General features: G+C 38.2%; 1 protein-coding gene across 1 annotated transcript in view; it reads left to right on the forward strand.

Moving 5' to 3' along the window:
- GPC5 (glypican 5) overlaps nt 1-18794 on the forward strand; it is a gene marked incomplete at both ends in the record, with an annotated part of 607225 nt that overhangs the window by 306923 nt on the left and 281508 nt on the right. Inside the window, 1 exon segment of the mRNA XM_079539519.1 lies at nt 13238-13400. Within this exon segment, the coding sequence (XP_079395645.1) occupies nt 13238-13400 (163 nt within the window).

The raw sequence follows: 18794 nt of genomic DNA on the forward strand, positions 1-18794 counted from the left end.
CCTTCCCTTCCCCATTACCCTAATCATAATAGTGTCCGTTCCTCCCCTTCCCCATTTCCCCTGATTAAGATTTGTAATAAACTGGTCGGACCAACATTTGAACCATTGCTTCTTAATCTCACGCCGGGTATATAGATAATAAAAGAACCTCCTCTCCCTCCTATAAATTGGAGCGAGACATTTATTTAATGGCGTAGTCGGCAGGATACCCGCTGTGAGAGTGTTGTCCTTCCAGATATAGTCTGAAACTTTCTTTGTGTGCACCTCCTGGAGTTGCATGGAGCGATATTTTTGAAAACTTAGATGTGAGTCCTTCTCCAGGAAGACCGCTCCACATTCTGAAACTTTACAGTTTATGTGTAAACCTCTCGGGGACGTATGAATTAATTTTGATTATGTGTGTGTCTCCTTGGGAAGACCTCTCTGAATTTTGTGATTTAAGTATCTTGTAACTTAAGTGTGAAATTTGGACCTTTTTTTGTGCTCCCCTCAGAGAAAGGGAAGAGTGCTTTGAGCATTTGCATTTGAAAAGTGTCTGTTTCCCTGAGGAGATAAGGAATCACTCGAGCTTTTGAATACGTGCAGCTCCACCTCCCTTAGTGTTGGTCTTTCATTGTATTGAAAAATGAGTGACAGCATTGCCACCATGAAAAGTGAAAATGTATTATTTGATCTTTTAGAAAAACATGGTGCTCGACCCTCTTTATCAGGTATGGATTGGGCACGACAGAACTGGTATAACTTGCAGAGTGTTTCGGACCGTATTAGTATCCTGCAAAAGAATGCTCGTACCTGAGCTGGAAAAGGAAAGTCGCTTGTTTGTGCCGTACTCGGGGCTACTTTAAAAGCAGCCGTGGAGTTCCGAGATGAAAAGCATTCGGCAGAAACCCAAATTATACAAGCACTGCAGGAATCGGTTAAAGTAACACAAGAATTGGTGGAAACTCTGCAGAATCAAATAGTGAGCCTCGAGGAACAATTAGAAAGAGAGAAATGTAATTCGGCTTTGTTGCAAATGGCTTTTAAGGAACTGCTAACGTGTAAGCATGCCAGCCATACCGTCACCCACAATTTGCCTCGAGAAAAAATTTTTCCTCAGGTGGAACTACCAGGAATGAAGGAAAGGCTAGGTAAATTAGAAACTCCAATAGCCCCATTGCGTCCTTTGATAAAAACTGAATACACATTCGATAACAGTGAGGATCTAGATCCTCAAATGAATGTTAAAGAAATTCCCTTCTCAGCCACTGAGCTAGTGAAATTGAAGAAAGATTTCAGCCGCTCTCCAAAGGAATCAGAGACAGAATATGTATGGAGGGGTAGTCTCACTGGTGACGACCAGATTCGGTTAACAGAAAAGGAAGCAGAAGGTTATTGGGGACCAGGAGTATTTTTAACTACTGGTAACAATCGTGCTCCCTGGTCCTTAATGCAAAGGGCTGCCTATTGGGCAGGTGGTCTCAACCCTTTAGAACGGGGAGACCCTCTTGCCATTACTGGAACAACTGATCAGTTAGTAGAGAGTGTTCAAAAGGCTGCTTGTCTCCAAATGATGTATGATAGAAAGCTGCAGCCACACCATGAATCACCTATGATGATGCCTGTTGATCCTGAGAGAATGACTGCTTTAATTAGGGGGCTTCCAGAGTCGTTAAAACCTATAGGTATTCAACTGCAAGGAAAAATAGAGTCTATGTCTCAGGGAGAGAGAGCCCGGCCAGTGTTAGAAGAAACTGTAACCCCCAGCCATCTGCAGTCAGGAAACAAAGTATGGACGTGGGGAGAGGTTGCCCAAGAGTTAATTCACTATGGAAGGAAATATGGGCAAGTGGTCTCTTCCTCCACTAAATTTGAGCCAAGGGAAGTAAGACTTGCAGCAGTCAGCCTTGTCCCCAGGCCTCCTAGCCCAAAGCTCAGTGGGACTGGAAGGGTCTCACTGTCAGTAAAAACAGGTAGGCGAAATATTGATCATAAACGTAATTGTCTCTGGATACTGGTCTGGCAAAAGGGTGTTCCACGAGATTTGATGAATGGATTACCCACTGTCAGGTTAGAGAAATTAGTTAACTGGTGGCCAGAACAAAAGCTCCAGAATCTTGAGGAAAGCAAAACCCCAGGTCCTAGGGTCTCTCCCAGGGAACCTGAATGGCTCTCCAAGCCATTAGAAAACTGATGTGTTCGCCCCTCCCATGGGGGAGGGTATATAGATAATAAAAGAACCTCCTCTCCCTCCTATAAATTGGAGCGAGACACAACCTACCTCATAGTTCACTCATCTATTCCATATTTCCTCAGTTTTGTTATAATGATGCTGTGGGAGACCATGTCAAATGCCTTGCTGAAATCAAGGTAGACTACATCCACTGCTCTCCCTCAGTCTACCCAGACAGCAATGACATCATAGAAGGCTTCCAGGTTGGCTGAACATGCCTTAATTGCCATGCATGCCTTCTCAATAGTTCAAAATATCAGGATCTACATAGCTAAATCTTCAGTATTTGGACTTATCTTTCTTAACAATAGAGTGAAATAGGAATGTTCTAAAATTTAAACAATCTGATCTTATCCTAAAGATAAGACTAAAGAGAGCTAAATAACAGGGAATTTGTGCATTCCAGTTTCTTTCTGCTGACTACAGAAGATACCAGGATGAGTAGCTCAGATGTAAATACCTATAACTCATTGACATGAATTCTATCCAGCTATCCGGAAGCACTTCCTTTTAATTCAAATTGTCTTTGAATTAAAAAGCTAAAACAATCAGAGAAACAATAACAAAAATTCAAATGTCTCAGTAAATGCACTACTACCCCTGCTGCTCAACTTATTCTTGATGGATTTTACATAGCAGTTATAGCTTCTGTTGATTTCATCTAAGGAGCTCCTTATATAAATCAAAATTTTCCTCACTTTTGGATAGAAGTGTGTAAAACTCATATGAGAATAAGGTAAAGCTAAAATTATTTGCAAATTATCTGCAAAATATTTGTGAAGAGGATTATACCAGTGACCTTCAAAGAAATACAATGAAACAGTGAAATGAAGATTCAATCCAATCAATAACTCTACAGAACAAAACTTAAACTGTTGATTGCCTAAGAAATATTTTAAATGCACTCTTGCTATGCTGTTTTTTACTCATTCGTGGTGACCTGTTTTTATTCTGAAATTTGTTTCTCTTTTGTTATTGCTCTCCTTTTTTTCTGTTTGTAATTATGCAGTCTTTGATGGGTGAAACATCAAAGAACGCTGGACTCTAAACATTAATCACGTTACACAACTTTGTTATGTTTCAACTACCTAGACAGAAGAATACAATCTAGGGTTTAATTTTACTCTCATTTCTCTCTTGCTTGCTTTTCTGAGAACAATTTAAATGTAGAGTGAGGCTGTTTTTTTAGGATCAAAAAAATTAAATCCTTTGAGAAACAATCAAGATAATAGTGTGCATAGCTGGACTAGTGGGAGCTGTAACAAGGAATGAGAGCCAAGGATTTACTTCTCTTTTCACTCAGAACTGGTAATAACTGGAAAGAAAAGAAATTGCTCATGACAGAACTCATGTATGAACACCAACTGAGGAGTTTTAGCTGCAAAATGCACACCCAAAGATGAAGCAAGATTTTTACAGCAGAGAGGACTTTGTTGTTGTCAACAGTTTACGGGCTGGTTCGGCCCGGTTCCGTGACCAGCAGGGCGGAGGGATCTGCAGATCCGCACCTCCGGGAAAGGGGAAACAGGGGACCCCAAAATACTTGAAAACAACAGCAATAATCTGAGGTGGAACAAATGATTTACTAAATATAGTATTAGCAAAAAAAAAAAAAAAAAAAAATACAATGAGAGAGAGTCTGTCTGGATGGTAGATAGACCTCACCACAATGCTGAGGTGAGATGTGCAGTCCAGTTGAGTGACTGAAGAACAGACGGCGAAGTGCAGATGGTGAAGCGCAGACGGCAAAGCGCAGACAGTGAAGCGCAGACAGTGAAGCGCAGACAGCGAAGAGCAGGCGAAGAAGAAGGATCAGGTGACCTTGCATGGAGTTATATCCCCTTGCTGACCGCAAAGCCTCCTGGGGAAATGTAGTTCTTCTTCGTCGGACGAACATTCTGCAGATATCCAACCCCACCCCCAGTGCATTACATGATGTTATGGTGTGAAATATTGATGACCAAAAATCATAAAACCATGACAGTTGTTAATAGATCAAAGGGAAAGGCTATTTGTTGAGGGACAATTATATGAATTGCTCCAAAAGTAATGCCTCCTATTTAATTCCATGAAACAAGTGATACAAATAACATAATAACAACATTAGAGGAAATTCTCAGCTGAAAAAAAAAATAAAAAAAAATTGTAACATTGTCACCACTATTAGCTATGTGTTTTCACCAGAAATAAACAAGAAGCTGCATACTGCTTTTGTAAAAATCTTCCTGACTTTCCAGAACATGTCTTGTCCTTCACATCACTGTCACCACTGTTGAAACAAAACACCCACCACCTCACTATGCTCACATTCACTGTTAGGTCTCCATAAACATTCAGCAAGTGTCAGTGAATGTCAGTGAATGCCATTTTTTTTTCTGCATGGAGGAATTCAGTTCCACCCCTTTACTTCACACACACTTTCACATCAGATGCCATTCTGTCAGACTACTCCTCTGCTGCCATCTGTCACATGGCAACAAAATGTAATGCAATATCGGCAGGTAAGCTTAGCCTCTACTGCCATATCACCAACATATTTTCCTGATATCATGGGCCAGCACAATAAAGTAGGCATTACTTTTCAAGCAGCTTTCATACATTTAGAAGCTGACCAAAGAGCACAGTATACTGTTTTATGTCCAAAGTATTTAGAATTACTTAAAACTGAATTTACTTTAGGCAGAACTCATTGAAATAAACCAAAACAGACATAGTGTATAAAGACTGAAAAATGTAAACTTTCACTGTTTGTTGCTGTAGCAAAAAATAAAAAATGGTTTGATGAGCTTTGAACAGAGATACAAATTTTTATTAAAACAAATACAAAACCATATTTTGAGATATCAAATAAGTCCTAATGCTCATTATCTTACTACCAGTGTAAGATGGACATCTACTTTATAAATATGTTTGTTAAGGATGTCTTACATTATGGAAAATGGTACCCTGCAGAATATTCTGGCCCACAGAGGTATGACTGTTTTTTTTAATTAGGCCAGAGTAATACCGTCCTTTTAATCATTCAGATTTTTAACTCTAAGCCAAGGGTATGAAGGGGAAAGGGGGCAAAATCAGGGCCACTGGAGTTGAGCGGGTTGTTCGAGGGCTCGTACTGAACTTGATGGGCAATGACGGTGAAGGACTGTGGTAGGGGAGTGCTGGGATGTTGCTGTTCTAGGGGATCCTAGATCCTCTATAAAGGCAGTGAGACAGAAAGCCCAGCTGAAGTGCCTTTATACCAATGCATGCAGCCTGGGAAATAAGCAGGATGAGTTGGAAACCGTGATGCATTTGGAAAGTTATGACCTTTTTGCTATCACAGAAACATGGTGGGATGACTTCTGTAACTGGAATACCACCACTGAGGGATATCGGCTCTTTAGAAGAGATAGGCTAGGTAGGAAGGGAATCAACTCTTAGAAAGTGTTGATAACTACAGGATGAGGGGAAATGGTTTTAAGTTGAGGGAGGGGAGGTTTAGGTTGGATGTCAGGGGGAAATTGTTTACAGAGAGAGTATGAGGTACTGGCACAGGCTGCCCACAGAGGTTGTGGATGCCCTGACCCTGGAGTTGTTCAAGGCCAGATTGGATGGAGCCCTGGGCAGCCTGGTCTAGGATTAAATGGGAAGGTTGGTGGCCCTGCATGTGGCAGGGGGGTTGGAGCTTGATGATCCTTGAGGTCCCTTCCGGGACATTCTCTGTGATTCTGTGATATTCTTCTGGTTTGAAAGAATTCAAAATAATTATGCTTCTAGAAATAATTCTTCTAGAAATAATTCTTCTAGATACTATCTGATTAGGTAAATTGGATTAATTGCTGCTCTCCTTTCAGATTTCTTTGATGATTGAGCTTAATTCACATTGACTGCAACAGAGTATCATTAATAAAGATACCTTTTTGAAAAAAAGAATAAAATAAAATTTATTTAAAAAAAAAAAATAGTGATTCCCCTGAAGGTAGATGATGTGTAAGATAAGTAGATGAGATACTAGATATTTGTTGAAAAGTAAGTGATATCAAATCCATTGCAACACTATAAACATTAAGATACCTTGTGTTTCAGTGTATATCAATCATGAGAGATATCATCTGTAACTTTCTGCAAGAACAGGAAAGTCATTAAGAATCTAGTCTTCCACTAAAACCAGATTTACTTGGATGGACTCATATGTTTTTGAGAGTCAGAATGGACTATTTTCATTACCTAGATTGGCTTCTAGCCTTAAACTTGTGAATTAATCTCCAATTTAAGGCTAAAGGGTCTATCTGTGATGTATCTGTGTATGTAAATTTTTTTGAAGAACCTGATGACAGATGTTTATAATTTTTTTTTTATATAGAACAGTCCTTGCTTGGTTTATTTTTAATGTATGATGTAAATAATGTAGATTTATTTGATTAGATTTGAATGTATAAATCAAAGTCATTGATTCATTTGCTATTAAGTTATCTGCTAGAATTCAATTCTATAGCATCTTCCCTGAACAGTAGAAATAAAAACTGGATTTGGGAGTAATATAAGATACCTAATCTGACTAGTATTCCCATTTCTGTCTTCAAATATATCCTATTAAAACATAATCTAGAACACTAGTCTTGATAATTCATAGCCTGGTGGCTATCCAGGACACCCACAATTATTTTACAAAGCAGAATATTTTATCTTCTAATATGCTTGTAATACAATATTTAGACTTGCAAATTTACTTCTGTCTGTATTTTATTATAGCATATGTTTAAAAATTCATTTTATTGCCTGGCTTACCAGCTGAGGTACCTTATAAGACAGTTTGTTGCTTCTCTTTGTCACTTAGTTACGTTGTGTTTGTTTTTTTGTAGAAGAGTTATCTGCTCTGATTGTGCTTTATATGGCTTTCCAGAAATATCATTGAAGAAAATCCTAAATAATCTGGAAAATTTTTCAGTCCCTATAGAATTATACAAGAACCATGCACTCTTAGTGACAATTTTTCTAATTAGGCTTACACTTGAGTTTTGTATGGAAGCTTCAGAGACCTCTGTATATGCTTTTACAGCTGCCGTTTTTTTTTTTCTTACTGTTACATTTTACAGTGCCAAGTCATATATTTACAGAAAACCATATGTACTTTATTACAACAATGTAACTCCTCAAGCAAACTCTTATTTTTTTTCTAAAAGATGAAATTTCACAAAACCTATTAATGCTGATGTATGGTATTAAAATTTTTTCCAGAATTGCTGTTTGTGTCAAAGAAAGCATTTCACTAGATGATCAGTGAAAATCCATAGGGGCTTTAAGCAACTGGGCTGTTAAAGATCTAATTATGAGGCCCAAATTCCCAGTATATAGTAACAAGACTGGAGGTGGATCTTCCCAAGGACAAAATAATTCCCTTGTGCATACATACAATAGCGGTAAGAAAATGAAAATTCTCTGTGAAAATAAATGTCACGAGAAGAAGACATGCTTTTGATGTCAAAATCTTAGTTCAACAAACTTTAACCAAAACTAGGGAAAAGATCCAGCAAATATGGCCTGGAGTAACATTGTATCTACTGCAATCTCAGAACAGTGGCAACACTTCCTTTGCCATGATCAGTCAAACAAATGTTGTCAATAATGTTGCTGATATTTTCATTGCAATTGAAAGACAATGACAGATGATCAAACCCAAATTAGGCTGTGACAGACATTTGATAGAACAGAAAACCCTCTTAGACACCCAAAGGAAAGAGATAATTTTAATCCGCAATACAAAGGGAAGAATATTGTATTAGTTTTCACTTAATAGGGCTAGCAGTATGTAACCAGTAAACTTCATCTTTATGCAGCTGGATGATCTAGTAAGTATATGCAACACAAAATCTCTACTTGTAACCTGTGTTTCTTTTCCTCCCAAACAGTAGATTTATAAGCTTTGTCACACAACAAAGGCATTATAATTGGCTTTTAACTTCATTTCTAATCTGAGTCAAGCTAGCTTTGAAGGAGTATGTGAACTGTATAAAGCTAATAAAGAATTTATATTAGAACTAAGCCACGCTAGGTAGAGAACCACCACTGGGATTTGTAAATTTATATGGAGAGAATATTCCTTCTTGTACAATTAAGAATACAGAAGAGCATAACAAAACCCAAATTAAAAACTAGCTTGTTCACTTTTAGTCCCTACTTGTTTAAGTACAGTGAAAAGTTTTTAAAAAGTGGAACATTTTTAATACATTGGACCTACATTTCAAACAAGTTAGTGGGAGTTTCTGGATTTTCATATTTCTAATTGTAAGCAAATAATGCATAAGAGTGGAAAATAAAAAATAATAATAATAATAATAATAAAAGAGGAATGAAAATGTTACTGTATGGGCTGCAGTTTGGAGAAGTGAAATGTAATGACCTTATTTAGGCAATACTTTCTTGAGATACGGATGCAGAATGTAAAGAAGGATGTTCTCAGACTGGAAAAAAAAAAAAAAAAAAAAAAAAAAGAAAGCAAACATATACATAGCCGGAGTTACTGTTGAGACTCAGGGAGAAAAAAAGAGTCTACGTCCTCTGGAAGAAGGGACAGGCTACCTGGGGAGATTACAAAGAAGTAGCTAAGGTATGCAGGGAGGAAGTTAGGAAGGCAAAAGCCCAACTTGAACTCCATTTGGCCACTGCAGTAAAAGACAATAAAAGATCCTTTTATAAATGTATCAATGGCAAATGAAGAACCAAAGGTAATTCTCATCCTATACTTGATGCAGCAGGGAATGTGGCCACTGAGGACAAGGAGAGGGCTGAGGTCCTCAGTGCCTTCTTTACATCTGCCTTTAACAGCCAGATCAGTTATCCTCTGGGCTTTTTATGCCCCAATCTGGAAGTCTGGGACACTGCTCAGAACATGCCCCCAGCAATTCAGGTGGAGACAGTCAGAGAGCTCCTCCTCCATCTGGACTGTCACAAGCCCATGGGTGACCCAGATGGGCTGCACCCTTGGGTACTGAGGGAGCTGGCGGGGGTGATTGCCAAGCTCCTCTTGGCCATCTATCAACACTCCTGGTTAACTGGTGAGGTCCCAGAGGATTGGAGGCTTGCTGATATGACTCCCATCTTCAAGAAGGGCCGTAAGGAGGATCCAGGGAACTATAGGCCTGTTAGCCTGACCTTGGTACCATGGAAGGTTATGGAGCAAATCATCTTGGGTGAGGTTGCATGGCATGTGCACAGTGTCCAGGGAATCAGGCCCAGCCAGTACAGGTTCGTGAAAGGCAGGTCATGCTTCACCAACCACATCTCTTTCTGTGACTGGGAGACCAGTCTGGTAGATGAGGGAAGGGCTGTTGATGTAGTCTTCCTAGACTTCTGCAAAGCCTTTGACATGGTCCCTCACAGGATTCTTCTGGGGAAACTGGCTGCCTGTGGTCTGAACAGGTCTACCCTTCTTTGGGTAAGGAACTGGCTGGAGGGCAGTGTCCAGCGGGTAGTGGTGAATGGAGTTAAGTCCAGCTGGTGACCCGTTTCAAGTGGTGTCCCACAGGGGTCGGTACTGGGGCCCATCTTGTTTAATATCTTGATTGATGACCTAGATAAAGGGATTGAATGTACCCTCAGTAAATTTGCAGATGACACCAAGCTGGGAGGTGGTGTCTATCTGCCTGAGGGTAGGGAGGGCCTTCAGCGGGTTTTAGATAAGTTGGATCACTGAGCTGAGGTGAATGGGATGAGGTTGAACAAGGCCAAGTGTCGGGTCCTGCACTTTGGGCACAACAACCCCATGCACTGCTACAGGCTTGGGGATGAGTGGCTGGATGAGTGTGAAGATAAGGACCTGGGGGTGTTGGTTGATGCTCGGCTGAACATGAGCCGGCAGTGTGCCCAGGTGGCCAAGAGGGTCAACGGCATCCTGGCCTGCATTAGAAATAGCGTGGCCAGCAGGAGCGGGGAGGTTATCATCACCCTCTACTCAGCACTGGTGAGGCCGCACCTGGAGTACTGTGTTCAGTTTTGGGCCCCTCACTACAAGAAAGACATTGAGGCCCTGGAACATGTCCAGAGAAGGGCAACAAAACTGGTGAGGGGTCTGGAGCACAAGGCTTATGAGGAGCAGTTGAGGGAGCTCGTATTGTCCAGTCTGGAGTAGAGGTGGCTTCAGGGGAGACCTCATTGCACTCTACAATTTCCTGAAGGGAGGTTGTGATGAAGAGGGATTTGGCCTCTTCTCCCAGGCAACGAGAAGGACACGGGGTAATGGCCACAAATTGTATCAGAGGAGGTTTAGATTAGACATAAGGAAGAACTTTTTCTCTCGGAGAGTGATCAGGCACTGGAATGGCTGCCCAGGGAGGTGGTGGAGTTGCCATCCCTGGCAGTGTTCAAAAGGCATCTGGATGACGTGCTGCATGATATGGTTTAGTGCTAGTGGTGGCAATGGTGATGAGGAGACAGTTGGACTAGATGATCTTACAGGTCATTTCCAAACTTGTGATTCTATGATGCTATGATTCTGTGATTTGGTGGATAAGGGATTGTTTGGAAGGCAATAGACAGAGTTGTGTTGAATGGCACTATGTCCAGGTGGAGGCCAGTGCCAAGTGGCATCCCACAGAGGTCTATCTTGGGACCGGTGCTCTTCAACATCTTTATCAATGACTTCAATGATGGGCTCAAGAGCACCCTCAGCAAGTTTGCCAATGACACCAAGCTAAGTAGTGCTGTTGATGGATTAGAAGGAAGAGAAACCATCCAGAGGGACCTTGACAAACTCAAAAGGTGGGCTCATGTGAACCTCATGGGTTTCAACATAGAGAAGTACATGGTTTCCAATTGGGTCAGAGTAATCCCAGATATATATACAGTCTGAAAGAAGAACTCCTTGAGAGTAGCCCTGAAGAGAAAGACCTGGGGGCCCTTGCGGATGTAAAACCGAACATGAGCCAGAAGTGTGCTCTTGCATCTCAGATGACCAAAGGTCAGGGGCCCCCAGTACACGAAAGACATGAAACTGTTGGAGAGAGGCCTCATTGCTGCCTTCCAGTATTTAAAAGGGGATCTAAGAAGGAGGGGAAATAACTTTTTAGAAGGGTAGGCAGTGATAAGACAAGGGGGAATGGTTTTAAGCTCAAGGAGGGAAGGTTTAGATTGAATGTCAGGGAGAAATTTTCAGAGAGAGTGGTGAGGTGCTGGAATAGGCTGTTCGGAGAGTTGTGGATACTCCACCCCTGGAGGTGTTCAAGACCGGGTTGGATGGAGCCCTGAGCAAACAGGTCTAGGACCAGATCTGGAGGTTGGTGGCCATGCCTGTGGCGGGGGGGTTGAACTTGATGATCCTTGTGTTCCCTTCCAATCCAAGCCATTCTATGATTCTGTGATTCTATGATTCTATGATACTTGGTGTAGTTAATTGAACTGACTGTGTTTTGTCTCCATATCTACTATTTTGGCAGAAATTTTTCACAAATTACGTAGTGAACAGAGAGTAAGGCAGTTATAGAAAGCATATCTATCTCAGATATGTCCTGAAAGTAACATATAACAATACCTAAAAATACTTCTGAATCAGAGGTGCTGCATAAATTAGTTCTGCTGTTTCAGTGGTGAATGGCATTCTTCACTGTTCATATATTGTGTCGTAAGTAGCTTTTGTAGAGCTACTGATATGTATCTATGTGATGTGTTAGAAATGTCTAAAATATTTTTCCTGGTCTTTATACATCACTTAACAGATTAAGTAGTCTGGGAAATTACTCTCTGCATAAGTAAGCTATGCTCTTCAAAAGCACAAGTCTTACTTGAACAATAAAACAATCAAATATTTGAATGTCTAAAACAAGTGTGTTTCGTATTTTCTAATAGTTAGTTAGCTACTTTTAGGACAAAATGTGATGATTACATTAAAAAATCTGAGCCAGCATGTCTAGACCAAATGTCTAGCACAAATCAGTCTTCCTGAAAGAAAGTGCAGTGCATGAGACTGCACTAGCTCAATTTTGACTAGATACAGTTATGATCACTCACAAGAACCGATTTAGAAAGACATCACAATATTTATTTGTATCTGACATGTAAAGTGAGCTGAATCTGGATGGAGAATGTAAGACAGTATGTATGCTTAATATTTAAAAATCTGTGTGGCATTTGTACATTTGATAATGGAAAACAAGTGAATATTATTCAAATTATTGCTCAGTTCTGCTTAACAGAAAGAAGAAGTGAGTCAAACTTTGAAATCTATGCTTCTGACCTCCTGTATTGTAGACCATTATTGACCATGCTTATACTAAAAAATAAGAAGGAACATAAGAACAAGTTTGTCTACTGGATCTAAAGTATTTACACTGCCCAAAACAGTGTCAGCTATCTGTTTGATTTATTTTGGGTCACCCTTGTTAGCTCTACTAAAAAGATGCCTAAATGTAAATAAACAGTTATCTCTAGGACAATAATGTTTCCCAGTGGTACTGGCTTGGTCTGCTGTTCCCTGGTCAAATATTTGATATTGTCCCAGCACATCTATTTCATTCAGTTTATACCGGATTCCTATGTAACACACTGAATACATACAACCTGGATGTTTTGTATGTAACAAATATACAGCAATATATGAAGCACAGCTCTTCTATTAGTCCAGATATTTTGAACTGAAAAAAACTGAAAAGATAATAATTGTATCTTAAGTCACCACATGGCTCTGGAATAGATGCAGGGCCAGTTGCTGTGTAGCATGGATTCTGTCTCTCTCCTCGAAAAAATTCCAGTCTGGAAGTGTGAGGGACAAGTGGTTTGCCTCTGGGCTAGGGTTTAATGACCAATCTCTTATTTAGCAGTACAGAAGAAGTACAAATAGAAACATTGCATATGTTTTTAAATAAAAAATGAAGAATGAGCATCTTTAAATGTGACTGTAAACTGGAGGGGGAAAAAGTCAGAATTATCTTTCTGTGGACTCTGGATTTTTCTTTTAAAATCAAAGCAATATTAGGTAGAGAGATAAGAAATTTTAGATGTTCTTCGAAGTTCTTCATCTGTACTACTAACTTGCATGCAATGTCTTGTCTTCAGCTGTTGCGGGGCAAATCATTTCGTAAATATGATAACTGGGATCTACAGCAAACAGGTAGTGGTGGAAGTGTGGAAGAACAAATCAGGGGAGATTGTGATGATGAAGATGGTTGTGGAGGATCAGGAAGTGAAGAAATAAAAAGAGTCCTGAAAATTACAGAATGTAAGTCCATGATTACATTTCATACATTCAAAGAGTGAAATATTATATGTTCCACTAAGAAACACCACTGAATTATCTTGGAAAAGATATGGAGAAGTTGTCTACATAATGTTTCCAAGGTATACTGGAATAGGACTGTAATTATAAGACTTCTGTGAGGATGGTATGAAGATAAGTATCAGTTTCATCACAGCATATGTTAGTGCATAGACCTCATTACATTATTTTAGTCGATTAATAGGTCTTATAATAATATTCCCCTCTGACCTACTGATTTAACATGAGAGGTAATACTTGGCAGTCTACCACAGAAGTTGTTTCTAATAATTAATGGAACTAATATAAAGGAACTAAGCTGAAAGTTAGGATTTTGCTGTGGTAGATGTATTTTGTAGAGAACTACCTGAGTCAAACTTTTCAATATTCATAATTTTACATTAAGAGTGAGAATGAAAACATATGATAAATATCATTGGTATTTAAACTGGTGGAATTTTCTTAGTTTCATATGACTGGTATTAAGTCCAAGCTAAGTCAGATCATGAACTCCTGGCTGCATATGTTACTTACTGCATTCTTCGTTCTTTGTGATGCGTGACTGAATGTCAGGCATAGCCAACAGGTTGACTTGAGTATGGTTATCCTCAGTGATGGTTTGTTAATTCTGATGGTTTTTGTCCATCATAATATTAGTTTGTTCTGTTTTTTGTTTTTGTTTTTGTTTTTGTTTTTTTAATAGTCAGAAATGTCTGACTATTATATTTAGTTATGGTTAGTATTTGATCTCATTAGTAATGGAAGACCAATGAAACTGAATTTCTGGTTCAGTAATTATGTTGGGAATTCTGAATATACTGATATACAGAAAAAAAAAAAAAAAGACATATTTGCATTGTGAATAAGATGAAGGTATTAGATTTGTTCAAATAAAAACCTTCATGATCTGCAGATATTACTTTGCTTCTCCTGGTGCATGGCAGATCTTTGTTAATTTTTCAAATTACAGGATGCTTCTCTCCATTGTGCAACACTAGTTTATCAGTCTAACATAACCGTATTTTTAAAGTGAAAAGCAGAATACTATTGTAGTAATCTCAGACAGGTAAAAACACAATGGGCTGAATTGGACAGTGCTCACATAGCAATTTAGAAATCCTAATGAGAAAAATCAAGTTAGAAATAATATGTAATTGTCATGGAGTTGACTAGATCAATCTATGTCCATGACAGGGGCGACAGGCCTCTGACCTTCCCCCCCACCCCAATCCCACAAAAATGGGAAGGAAGGAAGGGAGGAAAAGAACAGTGGCAACAATCTATGGAGGAAAACTTATTTTACTATAATATCGCAATACAAGATAACACAATATAATACAATTTAATTGAAATTGAGATTAATAAATCAGACAAGATGAGAGAGAGAGTTCCTGGGACCGAGTCAAACCTGCAAAGCTTGGAACGGCTAGGAAAGCACCCTCCAGCACCCACTGCAAGGCAGGAGGAGAGTGCCCCCCCCCCACCTGGAAGGGCCAGATCCCGTGACTGCTGTAATGTACAGGGATAGGTACCTGGAATTGGGGCATTAGCACTTTAATGCCCCGTACACTACATGATGTTTTGATGTGGAATACTGAAACCCAAAAACAAAAAAAACATGGAACCATGACAGTAATGAACTATATTCATTATGGAAACGTGAAGTTTACTTTACCTTTACTTTACCTTTAATTTTTTGATACATGCAGGCATATAGATGGTGTTATCTTTTCCTTACCAAAAATTATTTTCACAGTCTTTCAATTCCTATCAATTTTTCATAATTAGTCTGGAAAGGAAGGGAGATTACTGCCTATTCTGTATTACACTACAGTTTGGGGCTCCTATCTTAAGCCACGTCTCTTTTTTTTTCTATATATTCCAAAGAATTTCACCAAGGGTATCCTGTTTTCAAGAAGTTCATGATCTAAATTAATAAGCAAAATAAATAAGTTGATAAAGTAGATAAATATCCATACTAAACACAATGCTTTGCATTAAAAAAAAAAAAAAAAAAAAAAAAAAAAAAAAAAAAAGAGTATATATATCTTTTCTAGTTCTTCGTCATTGTCTTCTAAACATGTGTATAGTCCTCAGACCTAGAAGTAACAGAGAGGAAGGAAAGATACGTTTTTGCCAAGGCATAACTCAAGCAATTTTCTTTGAACATATTGCTACTGAAGTTGAAGACGAATTGTTCCTCCACTCAGTGTTACAGATACAGGAGGTGTTTTCACTTAGCATTGGAGACTGACTAATGTGTGTGATAGGCTTTAGACTCTGGGAGGCCAATGGAGAGAATTGTTATTTATGACTCAGAAATGATAGCCCTAGCATTATACTGGTGCTTAAAATATGTTGTATTCTTAAGAATTCCAGTTTTCATATTGAATAGTCAATTATTCTATTACGTGTATTATTTCAGAACCCTACAGTTTTACTGTCTGCCCTTTTTAAGTTGCTTTAAAACACAGCAAATTACTTCAGTCTTTTGGAGGAGTGGTACTACAAAAGATAGTATAACTGTATAAAATAAATACTAGAATAAAGTCTTAACACTTTGTGACTTTTATTCTACTCTAACAAAGAAGTCTTTACAGGACAATTTAATGTGTCATAATGAATTACCTCCACAAACAAACAAACAAACAAAACAAATAAAAAGCAGAATTCAAGATGTAATAGCAAGAAATACTTATCTAGCTGTGTGAGGAAAAGAGGAAGAGCTAATCCTGCTATCACTCCGCTGAGATACTCATAGCCTTTTATAAAAATTCTCATAAGACTTATAGCAAGACCATTAATTTTCTGAAAATTTCTGTGCTACAGCTTTGTCTTTCTTCTTCTTTTCTCATTTTAACATTCAGTGTAGCTATTTCTTTACTATATGTCATATTTCAAGGCTAATATTTTTAAAATTACCTAGAGGGTCTTTACACAAGCAAATCTTGACTCTTCCTGTATTTGATTTTTCACTTACCAGACATTTTCTCTGTCTGAAGAAAAAAGCTCAAAAATACTTGATTTTACAATTAGTTAATCTATGGATTATTATTTTCCTATTAAGATTATGCAATAGCATGGAAAAAATTGGAAAAGGCTTTATATTGTGACTTCCATATGAGAAGAGAGTATGATGATTTACATAAACCAGTCAATATCTTCTATCTGATTTTATTCTTCATTCAGTACTCCCAGACATCTTTTCTCCTCTTTCTGTTCTTTCACTCACTTTGGCATGGTTGTTTTTCTTGCCTTGCCTTTCCTTCTCTATTTTAAAAGCATCCTTTGTAATAAGCATCATTTATCCCCATCTCCAAAGCTGCTTAAAACTACCATACATGAGAAACTTTACTCAGCTTCTCTTTGTTTGAGGAGAGCAAACTTCATTAACTATACTATTTGAAATTCTATAGAGACTTTTCCATTTTGCTTTTCACTGCTCTAAGCCTTGCCAGGGCAGTTCACAATACTTTCCAAAATCAGAAAAAAAAACAGTAATAACAGTTTAGCAACAACAAATTGTGAGAATGGGTAGAACTGGAAGAACATGTAATAGCAGCAATGATCATAGTATCTCTCATTTGAACAGCTGCTTTCTCTCCATTGCTTTATCAGCCTTTCCTGTCCTAAAAGTATGGGAAATTAACAGTTAATGTTTATTGAACAAAATAACTAGACTGAGTACAAATCTTAGCTACACTATAACGCATGATTTTGTTGAGGTAGTGTTCATTCGAAGTCCTTGACTGAGGCACCAGAAAAGACGATTTTAGGCAGCAAAAGTAAATGTGATGAAATGACTGCATTTATCGTGATCTGTGCTTATTATAAATCAATTGTCAGTCATTAGGTAGGTAGGATTTAAATAAATCATCACTAAACTAGGTTGAGATAGATTCACTGTATAATTTGAATAGAAAGAAAAGATTTGCAGCCTGAAATAGAGATGTACTACCCCACAGAGTGTTAAACATGAAGTAAAAACTCTGGATTAAATATCTAATGTGTATTCTAGCTTTAATATTAAAACATAATCAAATAATCTATATTTTGACGCATTTGATTGCAGATTTAAGAATATAAGTATGCAAAGTAAACATTGTGATCAACATTAGCTGTTTTAATGACATGACTGCTGGAAAGTGACAGTCTATAAGACTGGAAGGTTCAAAATGATGTCAAGTAACATAGCTGCTTCTGTATTCCCTGGTCAGTCTGTTTTGCTATTTCTACTCATTTACACCAATCTCAGCTCCAAAAGTAGAGCAGTATTGTGGTCAAATTCATTATGGTTGTGGTGTAATGAAGAACTCCTCAGTAGATTTCTGCCATCTCCAATTGGCTTAGGGTTCAAAGATTTATAACTAGTGGTACTCACCAGATAGTGAAAGCAATAAAATCTCTGCTATGATGTTTACCATTCACTATATTGTTTTAAAGTTTAATATGCATTTGGTATTACCTCAGTAAAGAAAAAGATCGCTTATGTCTAAATAGAATTTGAGGTTTTATTTTGTTTGTACACAATAGTATTCCTAATACCCTGTTTTTAGTGCGCTCTTATTCATATTTCTTTGGAAGGACTGCATCACTTCACTACTTATGTTTGCTCTCAATTTTATTTAAAAATAGTACAAAAAATAGAAGCTCTTTCTGTGGACTCGAAACTTAATCTAAATATTGCCATAAGTTTTCTCTCTTGTGTTTATGCTCAGATATCATGTTGTGTTTTGTGGAATGATATAATTAACAGTTTCTTATTTAGCTAGAATAACTAATATGTAACAATGGCTCTTGTTTTAACTGAATTGAACTGAGATAAATTTTAAACTTATGGAATTCTCCCCACATTGACTTTGTGTATTCCCTGTCTAAAAATTCTGTCAAAAGTTGGTGAGTTATTTTTGAGACAACATAGAAAAGACAATGGTGAAGGAGGAGCGGAAAAATGAGGAAGGTTGCAGACAAATCCACTCAATTTTGAAATGCAGTAGGGTGCATTGCTGCACTATAACACTTACTATAAATTCTGCACCAATTCCAGAGAAATTTCACACAGGAAATGCTCATGTAAATGGACTATCATTCATAACAAATTTTATAGTTTACAGTGGGAGACTTAGCATGTTAGTCATGGTCAGGTCTGTTCTGTGCAGGGACTGTATCTGTAATTGCCTTTCTGGTACTCTGTAATTGCTTCTTGGCCTAAATTTAGGTGAAACAGTCAAACAGTGTATTACGAATATTATATTACATATTACAAGTATGTAACTCGTTGAGGCCTCCACTCATTCTACTCTGTTTTGGGCTGAACAAAACAAGGGACCTCAGCTGCTCTTCATACATTTTGTCCTT

Source organism: Tetrao urogallus (assembly GCF_951394365.1).
Source record: "Tetrao urogallus genome assembly, chromosome: 1".
Lineage (NCBI taxonomy): Eukaryota > Metazoa > Chordata > Aves > Galliformes > Phasianidae > Tetrao > Tetrao urogallus.